Here is a 24,229-nt window from a genome sequence, read left to right on the forward strand (position 1 = left end):
ACTACTCACTCTCTTTCTCTCTGATATATCTCCCGACTCACACTCGTTCTACCTTCCTTCCATCACTTTTCACGTTACTTCCCAACCGCTATAGATTACTTATATCCTCACGTGAAATGCCAGAGATAATAACCTTCTTTTTGGTGCATTAACCTGCTTCTCGAATGGTCCAGAGTTGGGAAATTGTTCTTCCTATTTTTCTGTGTTCATGTGCTCAAAGTTGTAAGAAATAATTAAAAAATAATGATATAGGTGTTTTTTCTACTGTCTATTGTGCCAATTTCTCCAAAATGCACGAGTGGGTGTAAGATAATGCCTCATTTGCATATTCAAACAGGAAATTAAAGAGTATTTGCAATTTAAAAGATAGTTTTCTTAATTATATTGGTAAGTTAGGGAAGTTTCATGATGATATACATTAATTAAAAATGTGACCCTATTCACTACATATGTCCACTTCATCTCACCTGTTTGATTACAATTTGAATATACCTCCAGAATAAATGGCTCATCACATTGGTTTGTATTCTTGCTGTGCACTCACAGTGTGCCTGAATGTCCCATGAGCCTCCTGGGTAAATTGCACTGTCAACAAGGGACAGCAAGAGGGTGGAGGTGGGGCCTTGCTGCATAAGGAAGCAGGGCTGTGATTGGTCAGCAGGAGGACAGAGCTGAGAGGGTGATTGAATGGGACAGAGAGGGAGGGGGGGGGGGGGGTCACCGAGTGGGGAGAGAGAAAGAAACAGTGAGATAGCAGCAGATGGACTGTAGCCTAACAACGGATAGACTGTGTGTGTAGCAGTGTATGTGAGAGAGGTTGTGAATGAGTAGCAATCTTCTTTCATGTCCTCTGGATTTGCACGCAGTGAGTAATAATCCTCTGGAGGGAGGAAAGGGATACAGACAAGTGAAAAGGAGGCAGAGTGAACACTTGCTCTTCACACTTCACAAGCCCAGCAAACTCTTCCCACCCTGCCATCAATGCACAGGACAGGAGGGGCTCCATAAATGCTTCGGACTGTAGAGGGAAACTGCCTTTCTTGATTTTGCAGAACAAGAGAATTGTGTAAGCTAGAGGAGTCAGGATAGGTGAGCAAGGGAACCTTTGGGAGCACAGGGACCGCGGGGGGTTCTCTCTGGTGAAGATGAGTCTGGACCCTGTGCAGGTGATGAGCGGGCAGGTCAAGGAGCTTAAAGTTGGCCCTTCGTCCAACGGGGACAGCAGAGGATCATGGGAAGAGAAAGAAGAAATTGACCAGGATAACGTGGGCGTCACCACAAAGCCAAAAGCAGTAAGTTTGATTCAATTACAACTTAATCTGTGACTGTCTTTGTTAGTGATCTGGGTTTATTCGAGGACAATGCCTGGAGCTTTTTGTGCAAAGGTCAACAAATGTCCCTAAAAATGTCTCCAAAAAAGACCACTCTGTCTCTGTCCTGTCTTTTCCTTTATCCTGCTGCTGCTTCCCCGGCTTAGCCTTAGAGTCAGATGTTTACGTTGCACACGTGCAGATTCAAGTTTAAATCAGGAATGGGGGGGGTTGAGTTAAGGTCACAGAGTTTGGTATCAAACTTCTACCCTTCTAGCAAGAGATGAATTATCAGCAGTGAACACTCTTCAAAACTCATTAATGTCAAAGTAGTCATTTTAGTTATAAGCCTCATAAGTAATGAGGTGATTCCTTTACGCTTACCTACATAACAATTGTTCAAAGGACTTTGGGTTAAAGGCTCAGTCACATCAGATTTTGTCCAATTAATTACACCATTTGCAATAAGGGTTAGAATAGGAGGACAGTACTCCAAAATATAAGTATGAAACTTAATTTATAGCAGATAAATAAAACTACGTCAATGAGAAATACATGAAATATGACTGCATGCCCAGGCTCTGCTTCTGAGAAACGTCTACTTGAAACCGTGGTGACATTAGACTCACTCGGTGTTGTGTACTGCATGACATGAACTCAACATACTGTACAGGTCAGAGTGTGCAGACAGTGAACCTGCTTTTAGTGACTCTGAAACAGCAATTACTGTTGGAGAGCAGAACAGAGGGCAGACGAGCTAAAAGAAGCTAAAAGCTGTAATATCCGCTCGTTGAGGATTAGTGCAGTGGTGTATTTCCCGACTGTCAAAATCCATCACATGTCAGTGTGATGCTTGACTGTCCATCTGCTTAACATTACATTAGATATCATTTAATGGACAGCACAGACACTCTGCCTAAGTGATAGCATAATGCAATCCGATTATTCATTTCCGAGTAACAGATTAATACATTACATTACATGACATGCCATTTGTTAGACACTTTTATCGACCACCACAGGAGCAATTTGGGGTGAAGTGTCTCAGGGACACAACGACATGCTGACTGCAGGGGGACTCGAACTTTCTGATTCGAAGTCCATTCTATCCACTGCGCCACAGCCGCCCTATGATTAAATGATTGGGCTTTTATTAAAGTGTGTTGATATTAGAAAGCAATATGGCGGTTATAACTGATCATTATGTTGTTGTTGAGTACAAAACATATCACCACATGAAACTGGATGTTTCTTAACATGGGAAAAATTGTATTTTTAACATTGAAATAAACATTACATTTGTACCATGTTGTTCAATTATCTCTGTAAATGCTGAATATGTCCTAAAAGTTATTTATCTATCTTAACATGTTTAGTTAATTAAATTAAAATATATGAACATTCGGTAGGCTTCAAATTTCTATTGTTACACTTCACAAAAAGACACATATTGAACTAAAATGTTTGTTTTTTTCTACAGTGATTTTAGAATTATTTGATTTCAAGCTGTCTCAAAATTCAAGTAATGATGTTACTCTAATTAAGCATTTTCCCAAGTTATACTTTTCCATGGTTGGAAACATCCTCATGCACAATTGGCTAAGAAGGAAAATGACAATGGCAATTTAATTAATATTAAATGGCCAGTTCTAAGTAGCGTTATATTAATGTATAGCCATTCAATCCAAGCGTGAGAACCGAGAGAGGAAAGTGTTTTAGTAGCTCTAGGTGAGACAAAAATGTGGGCTTAAATCTACGATCCTTAACGACGATGACGAAGTGGTGCAAAGAAAAAACGAAATCTTGCTTTTTCGTCTGAAAAAACACAATAGCAACTTTGCAAGGAATAGCCTTGTTGTGTTTATATGGCGCACATGTTAGCATGCCAGTTAACCCTTTACTTCCTACAGTGGTAACCTTACCAATAACAAAAAAACTACTTTGTGTAGAGTTGCAGGTCATGTTTAAAATGTTGCTTTCATAAATAGCAAGTCAGCTGTATAGTATTTCTCCACTGTGCGTAAACCGAGATTGCAAGCTATCAAAATGTAGCGGCTACACATGGGGGAAGTTTACACTCCTGCAGCCCCAGCCAAGTTGTTATTTGAGATCAACATCTCTACAACTTCTCCGTTCGTCTCCTGAAAGCTCGTTCTGATATGTTTGAACCGTAAGTTAAACGTGAAACATAAGGGTAGAAAATATGAAACAATGATAACCTATTTCCGGCAGTGGCTCAGTCAGTAGGGGCTTGGACTGTGAGCCGTAGGGTTGCCGGATCAAGTCCCCGACCAGACCTAAAATATGGAAAGTGGACTGCTACTTGGAGAGATCCCAGTTCCCCTCCTGCCACTCACATTGCTGCCCGGGCGCTGTACAATAGCTGGCTCTTAGTACTAGTTTCCTGGTACTAGGATGGGTTAAGTGCAGAGCACACGTCACTGTGTATGCTGTGTGCTCTGCATGTGTGACCGTTAAAGAGGGGTTCATCCCTCCCATTCTATTCTATAGTGTAGGCAAAGTATTTAGCCTTAAGCTAACGTGAAGCAGTAGTCTGATTTTACATGATACTTATTCATAGTTTATCCTACTCTGTTGTATAAAAAATGATTAGTCCTTTAGTCCTATGTTTCCTAAATAGATCACTGTTAGCTTATATAACTATCTAGCTAAAGCTCCAGCTAGCTGTCATTTCAGGATAGGCTGTTCTCATTCTTTGAACTAGACTTTTGAGTGTTACAAATGGCCTTGATGTAAATCACATTCATTTAGTGGGTGATTCAGTTAGTAGCAGAATGAGACAACAGTTCAGTCATCTTTCTTAGAGTTACAGGTGAGGTTTAGATTATTGTCCTTTGAATGCTTGTAAAGTACCAATGTTTTTGAATAATTTAAAGCAATCTTTCAAAAATATGTGAATAAATATATGAAACAACACCCTGAGACACTTTATATTTTCTCACTAAGACAAACAAAACACAGACCAAAAACTGTATACACAAAAAATACACGAGTTCACTTCCAGGGTCTCCGTCATTCCCTGACTCATTTCTGATTAAAATATTTACGTAATTTCAGACAAACAAGTACGTTGCTGTTTCTGGAAGAGTGTGCAGTCACTCCTGTGTTACCATATCTGCCAAGGCCTCAACAGACGGCATCATCTCTGGCCTTTTACCCATCTATAAATATCCGGCCCCCCTGCCTCTGCTGCTCAAACTCCACCCCTCACTCTCTGCTCACCCTTTCACCTCTTGGTTTTCCCACTGCTACTGCTACTGCTACTGTTCTGCCTCCGTCTGCTGTCTGGAAATCCCTCTCACTTCTCTTTCCATTCTCACTTGAATGGAAGGGATGTCTCACCGCTTCAGATATGTAATGCCAGACAGATGACTCGCAGATCTCTGCTATACACTTGTACCAGACCTGCTGACCTGGCAGAGCTCTGATAAGATTAATACCGAGGACTGGGGGGAGAAGGAGGGGGAAGGTCCAACATGATTTCCTTTTTTAAGCTTTATTGGAGCATAAATCGTGCTGTAATCCGTAGGTGCAACATGAAATATACACCTGTAGGTTGAGTAGGTTTAATCTTATCCACTTTCCTTTACCATCACACAAATCAATGAGTATGAGGTGATTATGGTGGGTTCCCATGCAGAGGAGTCTTTTTTAATGATGCCTTCCCAGTGGGTAAGGGGCCTGCTGAGAGAGGGCAGGCAGTTAACACTTCCAGTATCGAATCACAGCAAAGAACCAGCCTCTGGGATCACTCCCAGACAGTGTGACATGTTATTCATAGAGTAAACCGACTCTAAGCTGCACCAAAGGTCTCTGAAAGGCTGTCTCTGACTGAGAGGCACAAATGGAGAAACCCATGTGTAACCACTGCAGACAATACAGACCTGTTTAATGCAACTATCTGTGTTGGAAAACCTGATTTCAGTATTAAGTACTCTTTACAAAATATACATTTTAACTACGTAACATGGAAAGATTCAATCCAAAGTAAATTCCAATCATGTCATTGTGTGTGGATTTTGGGATGGGATGTTTAGTCAATGATAATGGTAAATGGATTTTCTCTGAATACCCGATAATCAAAAACAAACTGTCATTTTGCTAAGGTGACAGGGAGGCGCACCCGGAAGGTGGAGGGAGGCGTGTTTTTTGTAAGTATGTCCAATCATCATGTGAGGTCAAAAGTTGTGTCCTTGGCTACTGAATGACCATCACCACCACCCTTTCACTTTGTTTTAACCTCCTCTGTGATGGCTGTCGTTGTGCCGCATGATCATGGACACACCCACTCTACTAACCAACAACCTGCCCTGATGCTTCGTCACGTGTGCTGTCATGTTGATTCATCCTTTACCAGATAGTCACTGGCTGGACTGAGCTAATGGACCAGCATGCTTTGGACTAATTACTATAGCCACAGGGTGCTACGACTCATTGAACGCATGCTCATATTAGTTGACATATTATAAGAAAATGAAAATGTTTCCAAATGTTGTTTTTAGAGAATATAAACTGGATATTGGTTAAATGTTTCAAATGTAAAAACAAAATGCTTTTGGTCATATTTGTGGATCCCATAAGTTGAAATCCTCTGCTTGAGTGATTCCCATGGCAATAGTTGACTGCTATTTGAGGGCCAGCAATAAAACCAAAGCCTTGTAAAGACGTAATACAAAGGAAATTCACCCCAAAAACTAAACTGAGAACAAACCGGTGGCAATAGAAACACAGACAGGACATTTGATAAGCAACAAAAGCGTAAGGGAACAAAGCACAAGACTTCACCTATTATGCAAAATCCACTTCTTCATGTCTCTTCTCCATCAACATGTGTCCCCTCTTCTTAATGTCTCTTCTACATCAACATGTGTCCCCTCTTCTTCATGTCTCTTCTCCATCAACATGTGTCCCCTCTTCTTCATGTCTCTTCTACATCAACATGTGTCCCCTCTTCTTCATGTCTCTTCTACATCAACATGTGTCCCCTCTTCTTCATGTCTCTTCTACATCAACATGTGTCCCCTCTTCTTCATGTCTCTTCTACATCAACATGTGTCCCCTCTTCTTCATGTCTCTTCTACATCAACATGTGTCCCCTTTTCTTCATGTCTCTTCTACATCAACGTGTGTCCCCTCTTCTTCATGTCTCTTCTACATCAACATGTGTCCCCTCTTCTTCATGTCTCTTCTACATCAACATGTGTCCCCTCTTCTTCATGTCTCTTCTACGTCAGCATGTGTCCCCTCTTCTTCATGTCTCTTCTACATCAACATGTGTCTCCTCTTCTTCATGTCTCTTCTACATCAACATGTGTCTCCTCTTCTTCATGTCTCTTCTGCATCAACATGTGTCCCCTCTTCTTCATGTCTCTTCTACATCAACATGTGTCCCCTCTTCTTCATGTCTCTTCTACATCAACATGTGTCCCCTCTTCTTCATGTCTCTTCTACATCACCATGTGTCCCCTCTGTGTAAAGAGACTCTGAAAGTTTTAGGAACAAAGATTCTCTGTCTTTTTGTCCTGATCCATTTCTATAAAAACCTGTCTGAAAATGAGCTGATCAGATTTTGGCCACTTTATGATGTCATAATAATTGTTTGGACACCCCCGCTAGTTCAGATACTTGGCATCTCATCTTGGGTGCAAGGTCATCAATGTTTGGGCTCAGGCTCTGAGCTGAGGAGACCCTCAGGATGGAGTGAAGGTGTGCGTGCAATATACCGGCGGGCCAGATCTAATAGTAATTAAAAATTATCCTGCGGGCCGAAATTAAATCCACCAAGGGCCTGATGTGGCCCCCGGGCCTTGAGTTTGACACATGTGCTTTACAACATTGGACCAATTGTGCTTTTAACCAATTGTACACATTTCATTACAGTTACTAAAATGTAAACCAAAAAACTATGCGATCTAGCCTCTTTTCCGAAAGCAAAAGCAAGCTGACCTAGTTCGCTATGGTAACCACTCATTTCCAGTTAAAAAGCAGTTTTTCTGACTTCCTGAAGTTTGATCAGTAAAAGAAGGCAAAGCTCTATATGTGTGTGTTTTTATGTAGAGTCTTTTTTTTAATCTTCATTTTAAACATCCTGTGTATTCATTTCATTATTTCCTGACAAATTGCAGCCTTCAAATGCACCCTGAGGACGATCGCTCTCTCTCTTTCTCTCTGGGGACAAAATAAAGCTATTGGTATCAGTGTGTGGTACAAACATTACCTTTACAAACGCTTGTATTTGGACACATTGCGATGTGTATTCACAGACTTCAGGAAGACGAAGTGTGTCTCTGGCCAAGTGTCGAGTCAAATTGGTTGAGTCTAACTGTTACATTCAAAACGTATGTGCATTGTACTGACATCCCACTCATATCATTCAAAAGTATTTATATGTGTAAGAATATTCATTACAATGACTTCCATAAGCATATAAATACTTTTTGCTGACAGAGCTTTCATCTGATCAAAATCGACTTTAATCTGATTAAGATGTGGGGCAGGATTAGTCTAGAAGTGACGTGTGTTTGTGCGTGTGTATACATATTTGTGTGTTTGTATACGTGTGTGTATGAACGTGCTTTAGGTAAGTAGGTGACAAGTCAGCAGGCAGTGCTGCTGCGTTGGAATAAATAGAGGGACAGTGAATCAGTGCCCTTGTCAACTTGAGCGTATTAACCAGCATACAGCCTTTGGGGAATGGACCCTAACATGCATGTGGTTAATAACACAGATTCCTTCTCCCACAACAAACACACAGAGTGGATGTACACACAATGTTTTTTTTGATAACCATGTTGTGCTACTATGCAATAAAGTTCATGATATCATTAGAGGCAGAATGCATTATTTAGACCCAACAAAAATAGGCTTGCACCTAAATATATCTGTAACTCAACGACACATTTAGGCAAAGTTGCTACAATGCCCACACATATGGACTTTAACATGCACATCATTGTACTTAAATTATTGTTTTTTGGTTAGTCTCAACTGTCTTCCCATCAGTCTGGCATCACCTGAGGTCAGCTGCCCACTTCAGGCACTAATGCCGGCTGCCCCCATAAGAATGCAAAGCTCCCCTTTCAAACACTAGCAGCCAAATGTAAACACACACGTTTGGGGCCACTGTGCCATCTGTTTATTGGGGCAGCATAGTATTCAATAAGAATCACGTACACACATACACACTGACACACCAACACAGCAGACAGCTCCAAAAGTATCACACAGGGTTCTGTTATTGCATGTTGCTTTGGTCGAAGCACACTCACCAGTTGGCATAAATATCCTAATCTCCTGTCGACATATCACCTTCTGCAGTTACCGTTAGTTTGACAGTAGCGTATGCAATGTCTGAATGTATGTATAAAGTCATCTGGCCATATAGTTTTCTTACTCTATGATTAGAAATTACACCTATGAGGAGTGATAATACAACTCCATTCATACAATGTGTTTAAATGTAAAGGGTTATACAGATAACATGACAATCAGTGAAATGTATTACATGTTGTTGCATGCAGCACAGCGTGAATTATGATGTAAAAAGTTCTAAGTACTCTTTCAACTGCATTCAGATAAAATGACCTTACGCCTCTTGTAAAATAGTAAAAGTCACCCTTGTAAACGCCTGTGCTTGTAAACATTTAAAGGTCGCATGTCGTGGCCATTTCTACTGATCATATGTCCATTGTTGAGGTCTACTAAAATAAATGTATATTGTGCAATTTTCCAAACTCACATTGGTTTCTCATGGGTTAGGGTTAGGGTAGGGTTCTACAGCATCTCTGTATAGTATGTGTATTCACTCTCTGTCATAAACGGCTTGTTGGAGCTCCCCCCCCCCCCTCCCTGTGAGCCCAGTGGCCGTCTGCGAGACAGCGAGACACAGCGAAACCCAGCCCGAAACACACACACACCCGCAGCCTGGCTGGGAGTTTGTGTGTGTGCCCAGGCTGAGTGCAGTGTGTATGTGTGTACGTGATTCTTATTGAATACTATGCTGCCCCAATAAACAGATCCCCACACCAGCTCAGTGTCCCGCTCATCGCAGCAGCGAGCCTCGTAACGTCCCGCCGAGTGTGTCTGTGTGAGGAAGTCCGCGGATTGGTCCAAACGTAACGGCTCGGCGGACGTAACGTAACGGCTCCGCAGATTGACCTGCGGAGCCGTTACGTTACGTCATTATACCCGAAATACGTCACTGTACCCAAGAAGTAAACAATGGAAAAAGAGAAATCCCCGACGAGGCGTTCTGGGGCAGCATAGGCAGGTCTTCTCTGTGTTAGAGTTTTACTCGCTACAGAGTGTCCTTTGAGGGTTTGTGACTCTGCAGACCGTTTACATGCAGAAAAAGCTACATAACACACAAGGGGACGGGTGATAACCAGAAAAGCATGTCATGGGACCTTTAAAGTATTATTAGCAGAGTTTGAGGGTCACTTTTGCCCCACAGGTAAAAATAGGCTCATTCAGTCCTTCCACCTCTCCTCCCCCTGTGTTTACAAGCATCGTCGCAATGATTAATTAATGCTCGCTCATCTTTAATCTCTTTCTCTGTTACCTTTTTCTCTCTTGTCTTTTTTTCTGCAGCCAAAACCAGAAAACGCAGTAACCGTTGCCGTCTCTTCTCGAGTCTTGTTTCGGACCGAGCGGGAGCAGAAGGTGTTTGAGCAGGACGGCGTAGAGGAGTATCTGAGGTTCCAAATCGCACATGAGAACGAGCCCTTCACCCCTGGACCTGCTTTCCCCTTCGTCAAGGTTAAAGTCGCCCAAACACACACTTAACAGAGGCTTTGTTCTGTCCCAAGCTTCCTTACTGACTGCTTCTGTGTCCTTAAAGGCTCTGGAGGCGGTGAACTGTCGTCTTCGGGAGCTGTACCCACAAAGTGAAGAACTGTTCGATATTGTTTTGGTGACGTACAACCATGCCCACGTTGGAATCCGGCTCATCAACACCATCAACCATCACAGTAAGTCGTGCAGAGATCAGATTATAAAGTTAACGTGGCCCCAAGCTTCAGAGTTAGACAGCAATGGCGGAAACACATTAGGTGAATTTCGCAACTTTGGAGCACTATAAAAGTATACAATGTGGGAACAAGAATATTGGCTTCAACATAGATACCTGTCATCAGGTGACATCCTGTTGATAGGTTAGTAAGGTATCACATTTCAGACACCCACGCAGACACTTAAAGTTCAGTTTGACAAGATCATTATCTTAATCTCCATGTGACCAAACTAAATATATAACCAGGACGGTCAAGTTTTGTCAAATCTATTTTAACACTATAATAAGTCAAGTTAAAAGTCAAAATTGCACAAATTGCTTCCCAGTAATGCACATCCCAACATTACATAGATGGCCAATGATGTATGTTATGATTTCTATAGTGCTGAATTGAATCATTTGGACTTAAAGGGCCCATGTCATGCTTTTCCGGTACCCGTCCCCTTGTGTGTTATGAAGCTTTTTATGCATGTAAACGGTCTGCAGAGTCACAAACCCTCAAAGTACACCCTGTAGCGAGTAAAACTCTAACACAGAGAAGACCTGTCTATGCTGCCCCAGAACGCCTCGTTGGAGATTTCTCTTTTTCCATTGTTTACTTCCTGGGTATAGTGACGTATTTCGGGTATAGTGGTGATACGTTACGTCCGCGGAGCCGTTACGTTTGGACCAATCCGCGGACTTCCTCACACACACACACTCGGCGGGACAGTGTGAGCTGGCTCACTGGTGTGGGGTCGGCGAGACAGCGAGATACCGCGGAACTCAGCCTGGGCACACACACAAACTCCCAGCCAGGCTGCGGTTGTGTGTGTGTTTCGGGCTGGGTTTCGCTGTGTCTCGCAGACGGCCACTGGGCTCACAGGGAGGGGGGGGGCAGGAGCTCCAACAAGCCGTTTAGGACAGAGAGTGAATACACATACTATACAGAGATGCTGTCTGAGAAACCAATGTGAGTTTGGAAAATTGCACAATTTACATTTATTTTAGTAGACCTCAACAATGGAATTATTATGATATGATAGAAATGGTCATGACATGGGACCTTTAAAGCAAATTAAGACTTTAAGAAGGAAGACTTTGCTTTAACGAGATACTGAAGCTGACACAAGCTGCGCTGAGACAAACATCAAAGTGTATGAACAGCTGATGCTTCCCAGGGAAATCTCAGACCCTGTGGTGACATCTTCCTCACAGACCGCTTCCTGTTCAGATCCTCAAATGTTTTTCATGCCCTTGTAGCTTCAGACTGAGTTCAAGTTTACGTCCTCTGGGATGTAAGAATAATTCAAGAGGCCCAAAACAAAAACAGGTCCGAACGGAGCCACAAAAGCGAGGCTTGGCCTCCCAGATGCTTCCACGTTAGATCTCTCTGGTGGTTCTCTGCGTGAACGGCCCAATGCGTTCAACCTCTGATCTTTACGGCAGAACTTAAGGAAAACATGGCTGCTCTGATGTCACAGAGTTAAGGGTTTGTTGCAAAGGGTCTCCACAGTTGACATAGTCATAACAAACGATTGAGAAAGAAACACTTACCCTGCTCCTTAGCTGTTTGAAGCTGAATCTGGGCTCTTAAGGAAACATTAGGATACTAATTGATTTATCATCACCTGTTTACAATTGCTATTTTGGTAATGAGGTTTAACATTTCTCTCTTCCACTTGGGGGGTGGGGGGGACTTAACTGTTGGCGATGAAAGCATATATGCTCGCCAACATTTACATGCCTCTACTTTGCATTTATACAACACACAGCAGGAGGACCCAAGGGCCACAATGACTGGCAGGTCCTATAATGTGCTCCGTGTGCGGCAAATTGAAATGTCAGGAGATGACATTAGGGTTCTCTGTGGAAATCAAAAATGGTGGCACTACATGACTTCACATATGCATGACATCCCACACTGCACAATGAAGCCAATCATTCTTTGATGTTTCTGAAGTCTCTCTGCATTCCTGCTGGTTTCCGGCCGTCCTATTACCATGTTTTAGATCTTCTGAACAAGCAAATAAATCATAAGAGGATAAGTGATAAGAAAATATTTTTGAAAGGGGAGAAAAAAAGATACAAAGACATCGACTTTGGAAACATTTCCCACAAAGTGAATCCCACGCACCCGTTTGAAAGGCAGCGGACGCTTGGGAAGGTTGAAATGATGGGTAGCACAGGGGCCAACATCACCAGGCCCTGACTACAAAGCTAAATAAACTTTTAAGGAAATCTGTAGAAGACAGTGGGTTCTTTGAACTCTGTTTATTTCTATTGCTTAGTGTCTATTTTCCTCTGTCTCCATCCGGTGTCTTTGTTTCGACAAGTTTGAAATATATTGTGCTCTATTGCATACGTACAAATATAACCAACGCTACCCTTTACCACCCGGATGTGGATAGAATGAGTTAAAAGTTAGAAAAAGGTACCCAATAGCAATACAATGGCAATACCCTATTGTCCAGAACTGCACATGTAAAAGCTAGGTTCAATACTTAATGCAAACCAGACATTTGTTTAGATGAAAATATCTCAGATGCTTCTTTAATTCGATGAATCATACAGTTTTGAACAGAGACAATTGTCAATGTCAATGATGGACGAATAAACACAGGACTTTCATTAAGCAGTCAATGTTGAGGTAGTTTTACTCAGTAACTAAGGCAAATAACTTAAAGGGGACCTATCATGCAAAATGCACCTTTGTACGTCTTTTCTACATGAATATGTGTCCCCGGTGTTCCAGGGAACTCACCAAGTGTCAGAAAACACAACCCTCTCTATTTTCCTCCATACCCAAATCTCTTAAAAAGGGGCTGCAACGGATCTGATACAGGCTGATCCAGATTTGAACACTTCTATGACGTCACAGAAGTGGCGCTACGGCTATTGGGCCAACTCCACCAATCAGGAGGAGACAGCCACGGACATTGCCGTTGGAAAGCGCTGGAGACGCTGTAGTACATATGCCAGGCCTGTAGATGGTGCTGTTCTCACAGAATCAGCCCATGATGCAAAGACAGTGTTAAATTGAGAGAAATGAGGAATGGCTAAAATGCATGATCTGTTTGGTATTTTGAAAAATAAAAAGTATAAATATGCCTTATATAAGTATGGTCCTACACTATATTTAAGCAATAGCTCACGACAGGCCGTGGTATATGCTCATTATATCACAGCTAAGGGGCGTGGTTCGGCCCGACGCGAAGCTGCAGGCAGTTTGCTTTTCAGCCCAACGGTATACTGTTTTTCTCAGACGCGGAGGGATACTGACTTGTTGTGAAAAGTAACTTACAATTCTACCCGTGGTATACGCTCAGTATATCACGGCTAAGAACCAATCAGGTTGCTTGATTTTACTTGTCCGTTTTATAATATTCAAATATAGCATGATAGGTCCACTTTAACATATCTCACATCTTCTAAATTACATTAAATGCGTGATTATTTTTAACTCAAAACATAATCTCTTCCTAAACCTTAAGGTGTATTAACTGCTCGCATTTCAAAGAGCATCTTTCGCTGGTACTCTCTAACGGACCAACATGTAAATTAGGGAGTCATTGACGAACAAAATATTCACTCTTTTAGGTACGAGGACAGGTTCGTTCAATCAACGGTTTTCACCAATTAGTTATTGGTTGCAGCACGTAGGTTGGAAAAGTCTGTATGTCTTCTTCTGCATCGATTTTGACCACGACTCTATATTTTTTGAAATGCATATCTCTTTAGTTCCTTATCCTTAAAGCCCCTTTCACACTGTCCCGAAATTGACCCCCGATGGACACACGAATATGGACTTGTGAATTTCGCACGAAGATGGCCCCGAACCACACACGAAGGCAACATTTACATAAGACATACAACTGCAACGAAAGTAACACAAACAATTATGTTAACGTACTATGATACTGTACTGATATTTTCCGACTTTGTTCTTTACATTCTCCGTCTTTAAATGTAGAAGATATTAAGTTTTCTCCGTCATGTTGTTTCCATAGCAACAGCAACTTCCTCGCCTTCAAAATAATATATTATATCCTTTTTAGTTTCACAGAACACAAATTGGGTTATTTACATAATATGTTTACATGATTTTGTTGTGCAATAAAACAACCAGATGGACACACGATAAAGGAAATGTTCAAATTCGGCTCTGATCGTAGCAACATCGGGACATTCGTGAGGGCCTCTTAAGCCATCTTTGACATGCCAAAGATTTTGCCACCGCTCCCGAAGTTGCTGCCGGAGCCTGAGAAACTCCACCGGCGGTCATACGATGGCTTAAGATGCCCTCACGAATGGCCCGATGTTGTTACGATCAGCGCCGAATTTGAACATTTCCTTAATCGTGTGTCCATCGGGCGTCAATTTCGGGACAGTGTGACAGAGGCTTAAGGCCATGCAGTATAAAGTGAAGTAAGTCTAGAAACGTTTCTTGCCTGCTGCAGTTTTAAATAAATGCCTTTACCTTGCCATCTTGACACCACTCTCCGTTCCACATTAACCTTCTCTCTTACTATATTTCCATCAATCTTAGATGTCACCTATTCATTCACACTTTATTATAACCCTCAAACCTCTCCTCTCAAACTCATTCTTTCACATCACCGACCCTACATTACTTTACCCCATAAATACCAGCTCATTTCACCTGAACAGCTTTGTAATCATGGATCTTATTACCTAATATCAGTCTTCGCTCGTTCTCCACGTACCATCGCTCCACTGCTCTTTGGATCAGTTTTCAGCAGCTGAATTAAGCCTCTGCATCAGCCAAAATGCAAACAGACACCACCGGTAGTCATTCCCCAGCAGACCTCTCTTCCCCCTTATTTGACCCTCTCTTTGGATCCTCTCCAAGCACTTATACGTTTTTCCTTTCACCCTTAACCAGAAAAACCCCTCCACTCGAATCCCACAATTCCAAGAATTCACATCAGATCAAAAAGCTACAGTTCTCTGTTCTGTTTTTGTGACTGTTTTCTGCATCTTAAGGTGTAAAGAAGATACACATAAATACACGTATCAATGTTGTACTGGGTCTGTACTGCTGCCAATGTAACACATTGTACTGTATGTAGACATTTGACGATGCACTGAAATGAAAAACCTTGTTGTTGTTTGCGTCTCTTGTTCCCAGACTTGTTTATCGAGAGGTTTTGTATGACGGGGGGAAGCAGTCCCATCGGCTACCTGAAGGCCTGGCAAACCAACCTCTACCTGTCTGCAGACGCCGACAAGGTCAGGGAGGCGCTGTCTGAAGGTGAGAAACATAAAAATCACGTTTTTTTTTTTTTACACGTACAATGTGTTAGTGCGTTAGTGTTACACACTGATGTCACTATGTTACACACAGGAGTCCAATAGAGGTGGTCTATGGACAGGGTGTTTGGGAGAAGAATATTTTAACCTTTGCAGACCATTTACATGCACACAAATCTATATAGCACACTACAGGAAAGGGAAATCTCAAGAAAGCATAATTGGACCCCTTTAAACTTCAATTGAAATGGAAGGAATAGGTTTATAACAGACACACAGCAAGTAAATATTCTGAACCATTTATTTCCTATTTGCATTATAAGTGGCAGTGACTGACGTCTTCTCCGGTGCTGCAGTCACATTACCATAAACCAGAATATTGATTTATTTTCCTTGATGGTTTTCTCCATGTCATGGCACATCATGACTTACACTGAAGCGAACACCAAAACCTAATTTGCTCCAGCTGTAGCTCTGAATACGTATCAATCTTTGAAAACACGTAGCACTCTCTGCCAAAGAAATACAAAATGTTAATTTTCTCTGCTGACAAGGAGCTGGAAACAGAATACATTGATGTGTAATTTGTCGGATTGGGGTGACAACTGCTTCTGAGGGTTTCATTTGGTTCGGTGCGGCACATTTCATGCTACATTATTAGTGTCAAAAGTGAAGAGCAAACGCAGAGGAGAAGAGACAGATATGGTTGAAAAAGGGGAAAAACTGTGAAGCGAATTCCAAATGAAAGATGAAAGCTGTTACAAACCAAATAAAAGACAAGATTTGTTTTAGCTCGTTGCCACATATGTGTTTTTATTTATTTTTCTATAAAAAACCACATGCTGTTTTCACTCTTGTGTCTGTGTGTAGAGGGCTGAGGGAAAATTAACTGGAGTGCCTCCCAAGGTTACTTCAGGGAAATTCTGCATGTGACTTACACACTTCAAGTCACTAATTGTGGGAAACACACACACACACACACACACACACACACACACACACACACACACACACACACACACACACACACACACACACACACACACACACACACACACACACACACACACACACACACACACACACACACACACACAATTCAAGCAAAGTAAGAGTCCTTGACATTCTACTTGAAAGGTCTTAATTAGCTACAAAGACATTTGTTAATACTCTCTGTAAGCTTGAGGCCATATTTGTTCTGAGTGTTTTTATGTAACACTGCAGATGTAACAGTGTTTACTTTATTTGTTATAATGCTAGCAGGAAATAAGGAGATGAAGTGAACACAAAGCACAAAAAATGCTTATTTTTTAATATGACCCAGCCAGCATAATCAAGGCATCTATTCATCTATTTAAAGTTCATTGAGCTAACATTTGGGTGTGCTACATAACATTTATTTCAAACAGTAAAAACTGAAGCTTACTTTCAATTATATATTTTAAGTATAAGACTGAAATGTATAACAAAATAGGCTGTTTGTCGTGATTTATGAGGAGAAACCAAGAAAATCAATTAGGGATGTCCCGATCACCTTTTTTTGCTCCCGATCCGATTCCGATCATTTGATTTAGACAATTTGCCGATACCGATTTTTCCCGATCCGATCTTTATGCAATGCATTAAGAGAAAAAAAAGCATTCAAGTTGTCCCTTAAGGTTATTTTTTTATTTAAATTGGATATTCTATCCAACATGGATATAGCTTCTTTCTTTCACAGCAGCATTGGATCAGTTCAGTTGTGCAGCATTGGATCAAAACAAAATAAAGCTTTCAGTACTCGTTAGCTTACTGCTACAATTAGACACTGCGCCCACTCTGTTGCCAGATTTGAGAGAAATAAGCAACCAGGTCTATGAAGACAAGCCCCAAAGAAGCAACACATACATGATGTTGTGTCATTTGAAACCAAAACTAAGGCCTCAGGATGACGTTAAGACTTGAACATGGTCATTTTTGTTTTGTAACATTGAATACAAAATTAAAAAAAAAGTATTTAAAAAAAAAAAATGTAAAAAAGAAATCCCGATCCCCGATTTTTTTCTTCTCCCGATTCCGATCTTTTGAAAATCACGTGATCGGCTCCGATCCCTGATCACGTGATCGGATCGGGACATCTCTAAAATCAATGTAAAATCTGACATTCAACTTCCCTGAATGAAATATGTTTTTCCTAATTTCACCATCACTGAAAAATGTTATACTGGGATTTAAATTTGAACCTAGTTTCAAGTGAATGATAGTAATGTACATTAGAGTGAAGTGAACATAAGACGCAAAAGCAAAAGTTATTGAAATTAATGAATTGACAAAATAAAGTCTCTTGACAACTTGACTTAAACTCCCACTGTACAGTTGACATATATATTGAATTTAATATTGTATAATCCATTCCTTGCCCAATTAATGCATATATAATATCCTAATATCCTTATATTTTGCTACTGTAAATTTGTATTTCCACATGTATACTTTTTAAATTTAATTTCACTTCCATTTCAGAATATATGGTGGATTGTTTATTTCTAGTGTTTTCATTTCTCTTACTGTATGTACATTGCCTTGTCTTTGTATGCTGCTGCAACGCAAACATTTTTGGACTCTTTCCAAAAATATATTTGTAATCCTTTTCTTATTAAAGTCTCTTCCTGTGTTTTCGTTCAGGCATCGCAGCAGCCACCATGTTCACGTCGGAGAAGGTCACAGAGGTGTCAGAGTCCCAGCTCAGGGTGGCATTCGATGGTGACGCCGTCCTCTTTTCCGACGAGTCCGAACGCATCTTCAAGGCTCACGGGCTGGACAAGTTCTTCGAGCATGAGAGGGACAACGAGGACACGCTGTTGGATCATGTAAGTATCCCAGGACGTCTATTTGGACACTTCCTCTTGAACAGTATACTCAGCAGACACCGTTAATATATAATATGAATTAACACTAACTATAGATAGAATCAGTACAGATGCATTTCACTCTATCCAAGAATGTTGTTTTGTCATTTGTAATTAAAAAGAAAGCTTCAAATAGCTATTTCCTTGCAGACCTACTCACCTGTAAATGATTATGCAGATCATGTTTTTCTATTAGCAATCCCGTTTTATCACCTGGTTATTCTATGAATAAATTATGCAAAATGATATGTTAAATGCATTCAAAAGTCATTGGTATTCAGATTGTTAGTTTGTGCATCTCTCTTCAGTCAAACAGCCAGCAATTATTACATTTGCTTTAAGTTGTGCAGGCTTGAAAACAAATGGTGCGTACTTGGTGCTAATTCAATAATAATGTGTGTGCAACATGTTAAGTGTGACTTTGGCACGGGGGGGGGGTTTATAAGTGTCCTCCAATCAGAGCGTCAGCTGTTCGATCCAACCAACTGCAGTCAACCTGTGGAAATGTACTTTTAGCTATGATATTGAAGTGTATGTTAGGCAAGGCAAGACGAGTGTATTTATATAGCACCTTTCAACACAAGGCAATTGAAAGTGCTTTACAAAAATGAAAGACATTAAGAGCTTGTGACGATCTGTCTGTGTTGGGTTTTTGTCATGTCTGGTTCTGTCCTTGGTTTCCTGTCTCTGTGTTTCCCCTCCCATCTTGTCTGTTTCTGCTGATTGTGTGCACCTGGTGCCCGGTGTTGTCTCCTCCCCTCTCACCTGTTTCTTGTTCAGTTGATTAGTTTGTGTGCGTTTAGGTTCTGGTTTTTCTGTTGGTCTTTGTGGGATTATTGATGTTGTTAGAAGGTTTTTGTGCAGAGGGATTTTTGTGTTTTGCCATGCCTGATTTTACTGTTGCTCGTTCCGCAATAAAAGTATTTGGATTTGGATAGTCTGCATTTGGGTCCTGTGTACCTTGCCCTCCAGCCGTGAGAGAGCATTAAGAATCATATTATAAAATGGCATTTAAAAACACTAATTTAAAAGCTAAGATAATAAAACATGAATAACAACGTTACATTAATTAAAGTGACAGTGCAGTGGGAGATACACACATCTGAAATGTTTAGCTCTGACTCTCAGCCATTGCTAACTTTTTAGCAGAAATAGTTTTCTTTGACCTCACTTTCTTTCTACTTTCTTTTTTAACTTATCCTTTAGTTAGTGTTGGGTGAAATAATCGTTCCTTTCCTTCCTCTGTGTTGCAGGGTCCCCTTAAAGGCTTCCTGGAAGCACTTGGGAAGCTCCAGAAAAAGTTTTACGCTAAAGGCCAGCGCCTGGACTGTCCCATCCGAACGTACTTGGTCACAGCACGTAGCGCCGCCAGTTCTGGGATCCGGGCGCTAAAGACCCTCAGGGCCTGGGGGTTGGAGATCGACGAGGCCTTGTTCCTGGCAGGAGCACCGAAGGGCCCCATGCTGGAGAAGATCAGGCCTCACATCTACTTTGACGATCAGATGTTTCACGTGGAGGGAGCTGCTGAGATGGGCACGGTCGCTGCACATGTTCCCTACGGCATTGCACAGAAACATAACGCCAAACAGAACATCAGTGTGAGGAAATAGACGGCAGGGCTTCACCGTCATCCAGCCAGAAAAACAGAACAAGAGAATGAAGGAATGTCTTATTGAAGAATGAAAGTGAAGATGAGGATTTCCAGAGAGTTTGGAAAGATTCACTTGTTTGTGGAAATGCATCATTTCCATAAAGTAGCCATTGTATTGTAAGTTTGGTTAATCAAAAATGTAAACTGTCTCAGCTAAATGCTATCACATTAGGAGTTAAATACAGGTTGTATGCTTTAAATAATATCAGTCATTTAATAGACCATTATCAGTTGTAATTTATTTGAATTGGTATGGCCCAACTCTACCTGTTAGTTGGCTCTGTAGTTATAATACTGGTAAGCTGGATCACTGCAGGTAGATTTTAACTGTTGGACGGAGACCTCTAGTGGCCATAATAAGTTTGACTGAAGCAAGAAAGGAAGTCAAATATCAAGTAGGATAAGCAAAACAGTATGTGTCACTTACGTCGCATACGTAACTTATGCAAACACAAGTAATACAAATAACAAATTTAAAGAAAACATAAACATTTCCTTAACCTAACAAGGAGGTTTGTTTCAATTCTCAACTTTAACAACACGTTTAAAACTGCAAATGTATCGCGTTCAGACAAGCTGGTGCAGTTTGCCCTGCCTGAATGTTATAACAGTAGTGATAATAACTGATAACAGCTATTTAATAGGCTGATAGTATTTAAATATGTTGACAGCAAGTAGAGGTCTTGATCCAGAGTTGCTTAGCGTTCCTAAGCTTTACATTTCAAGCCTCAATCTACCCGAAATTGAAGTGTTTTGTCAAATCTTGCTTTATGGTACATTTGAAGGTGCTTTCAAATGCTATGTTGACCTGCTATTTTCTGTCATATTCTTTATAAAGAAGGTTCCTCAGTGAATACAGAAGGAATTGTTTCATATTTACATAACATTTAGATTACAGTGTTGGCAATACATGAACCAGAAGCACAATGCAGAGATATTACATTACATTGCATTTTAGATATTTTAATGTACAGATGATAGTGATGGACTGTAGCACAAGAGTCATAATATGAAGTAACTGGGTTTTGCTTCACAAGAATGTACAATTGTCTGTTTGTATATTACGGAAGAAATCAATATGATCTATGTCGTGTTAGTCCAAAATATAGAAAGCCATACGTTTCAGTTGATGCCTTAGTTTCAAGGAACACACTATTTTCAGTGGTAAGCTAATACTTTTTCGAGAGAATTCTCAACAACTGTTACATGGTTTGCAATAACATGGAAGTACAAGCATTGAGGATCCGAATACAATGAAATCTAACGGATTCAGTGGTGATTCCCTACATTTTCATGCTTTTTAATTGGTCACAAAAGTGTCAGTTCATGCTAAAACACCTTTAAGCTAATGGCTAATTCCCCATAGCATAGACCTCAGTTGTACATAATACCATCAGCATGCTAACGTTTCTTTTCTAAGCATGTTAAAAGTATTTAATTACAGAAGACATTGTAGTATTTTATTACACAGTCTATACATTTAGACAGCCATACGTTTCAGAGGGTGCCTTCAAACTGACCCACCAGCTCTGAATTCCCTTTAACTGCAGTTGTGCACTATTCGCATGCTACAGTTGACTATGCTAGCATGCTAATGTTAATGGTTTTGACGCCGATCTTAGCCTAGTAACACTTGAGGATGACGGATTAAGGTTGACTGAAATATGACAGTTCTGGTATTAAATATATATATTAAATTAAATATACCTAATATCTCTGCTTGATATGTAGTATTCAGTATGGCTTTGCTCACTCAGGGGCAGGGCAAATGTTGCTTTACATATTTCTCCACTAGAGGTCAAAAGAAGAGTAAGAAAGAGTTCGATTTGTCCTTTAATTTAGTGTATAAGGATAACAGGATGTGTAGAGGAAGGTAGATCTGTGTTTACTCACCATCTGAAGTATCACCAATAACATGTTTCAAAAGCAGCCATCTTGATTTGACTGCCCTCTCCTGTACAGGCTTTGCCACTGCTAAGGTGGCATTGATTGATGTTGTTAAATTCAACTTGTTTAACTTATCTGACGATCAATAACCAACTTGTAATCATAAGCTTGTTTTATTTACAGCTTTAATTTTAATTCTTGATTGACAAACAATAATGTGTCTTTTATTGACAAAATGGCAGCAGTGACCTTTTGGAAATGTCAATCCACTTCACTGCTGGCAATTCCTGAACAAATAATTGTATATATTTAGAAATGATTAACTACACATCATGAGCTTTCTGAGTAACTCAAAGCTTGGGAAAGTTACAAGCAACACAACACTTTTATTCCACAAGCAGATCGTGTACATCATGTGTCTTTTGGCAGATGAAGAATGGCTGGGTTTTTGAAGGTTGAAGATTCAGAAAGATCAGTGAGACAGTTTAGACTTTACTGTGACTCTAAGGTGTATAGATAAATGCAGATTAAGACATGTTTGAACTTTCAACAACATGCAGCTTTGTTGACATTTGTGAAAAAACGTCATTGCAATAAGAAAATGTATGAACACTAATAAATATGTCAGTTCAAGTTATTGCTTTACTCATGAATGAACATATTGAAAGACCTTTATACAGTAATTAAGCAACAATCAATCAATTACAGTTTATTTGATAAAGCCCAATACCACATTGTTTACATGTTTCTCGGGGGGCTTAACAGTTTATACAGAATACAAATACAAAGTACACTTTAATTCTGAATTCACTGATGTGCAATCCTGCATTGAACCACAGAGTGGCAGCACTGGAATGATAAATGTCCTTCTGCAAAAACTGGTCTTCAATCACCTCATGTTGTTTGTATTCAGGATGAAAAACGTTGCAAAAGCACCCCTCTCTATTGATTTAACAACATTAAACTTGTCTTAAGTTATTAAAATGTATATGCAGCACCTTATTGTTCCCTCCATGCCTTCCTAATTTCTCTTTATTTCAACTCAACTTTGACTACAATGCGCAGATTAATTTTATAACTCTCACTTTCCCTCCCATATTCCCGATGAGTAATGGGTTAATATTTGCACAGATTCCCGAGCACAGTCTGGGTAATAAAATCCAGAAAGCGCCAACTTCCAGTGCTGGTCATAGTGCTAACAACCCCACAGGGACTTTCCTGCTGGTAAAGGCTGATGGATTGACATTTATGTGGATTATAAACTCCAGAACAGTCGGTTGATGTTGTTTAGACACAGTGGAGAGCAGGGGCATAGGATATGGCCAGCTGGCGAACTGTGTAGAGTCAATGAACATTTCTTAACGACACACATGCACAGGCTGCCAGCTTTATCTATAAACAGACAATAACCATCAGGGTGAATGAAGAAAAAGGGAAAGATGTGCTTCACTTTGCCCAAATGATAAGGTGCCTGGGGAAATAAATCACCATAACAACCCTGCATCCTGCTTCTTACAGATACCCCGCTTTGTTGATAAATACTGGAAGGTGCTCAAGTGAGGCAGAGATAAAAAGAAATTGTGGAGAGTATATTTCATTTCAGACATTATACCTTGTGCTTTTCTCCCAGGCAGATATGGGAGGACAATCATGCAAGTAGGGAAAAGCAGTTCTTTTATAGATAAGGGATACGTTCCACTGACTTCAATTGATGACCAGATGTAAGACATTGCGTAACAGACCATAAGCTCAGATATAAGCTGTTTCACTGCCAGATGTGACCTACAGAGGAGAGGCAGCGCGGGGTTATGTTGGGGGTTGCAGTCGGCCTTTATCAGCAGTGCTGACACACGAAGTAAGACGGAGAGATATACAAAGAAATATCTAAATAAAAACAATTATAATAATAAAGACAGATGGTGAGGAAAGCAGCACTTGCCCCAAAGACAGGGATATATTTTCCTTCTGTTCGTTTACAAAGCAGAGTGGCACCCGGGGAGGGAAACGACGAGAGACTCAGAGTCTTGGCAGAGGAGACCCAGCAGTGGGAGACAAGATGTTTTTGTTCCACACACACTTCTTTGTTTCATAAGAACTGAACTGTAGCTCAAAGCGTTGAAAAGTGTCAATTAGGCATTAAAACTCTGATGTGCAACAGTTTAACACATGGCGATATCCTCTTTCTATTCATTAGTTGTTGTTGCAAAGA

At 40.6% G+C, this 24,229-nt stretch overlaps 1 protein-coding gene across 2 annotated transcripts; it reads left to right on the forward strand.

Annotated features, from left to right (window-relative positions):
• Positions 1 to 733: 733 nt before the first annotated feature.
• On the forward strand, positions 734 to 22,653 carry nt5c1aa (5'-nucleotidase, cytosolic IAa). Of its 2 annotated transcripts, XM_079654453.1 has the most exons (7): positions 734 to 1,292; positions 5,438 to 5,482; positions 9,921 to 10,088; positions 10,171 to 10,300; positions 15,473 to 15,595; positions 18,259 to 18,443; positions 19,736 to 22,653. In XM_079654453.1, exons 1-7 carry the CDS (start codon positions 1,146 to 1,148, stop codon positions 20,090 to 20,092), a joined length of 1,155 nt encoding a protein of 384 aa, XP_079510579.1. In that variant the 5' UTR covers positions 734 to 1,145; the 3' UTR covers positions 20,093 to 22,653. The 2 variants fall into 2 exon arrangements, with proteins under 2 accessions (XP_079510579.1, XP_079510580.1); XM_079654454.1 differs by lacking the exon at positions 5,438 to 5,482.
• Positions 22,654 to 24,229: the final 1,576 nt, after the last annotated feature.

This window comes from Notothenia rossii (genome assembly GCF_949606895.1).
Source record: "Notothenia rossii genome assembly, chromosome: 10".
NCBI lineage: Eukaryota > Metazoa > Chordata > Actinopteri > Perciformes > Nototheniidae > Notothenia > Notothenia rossii.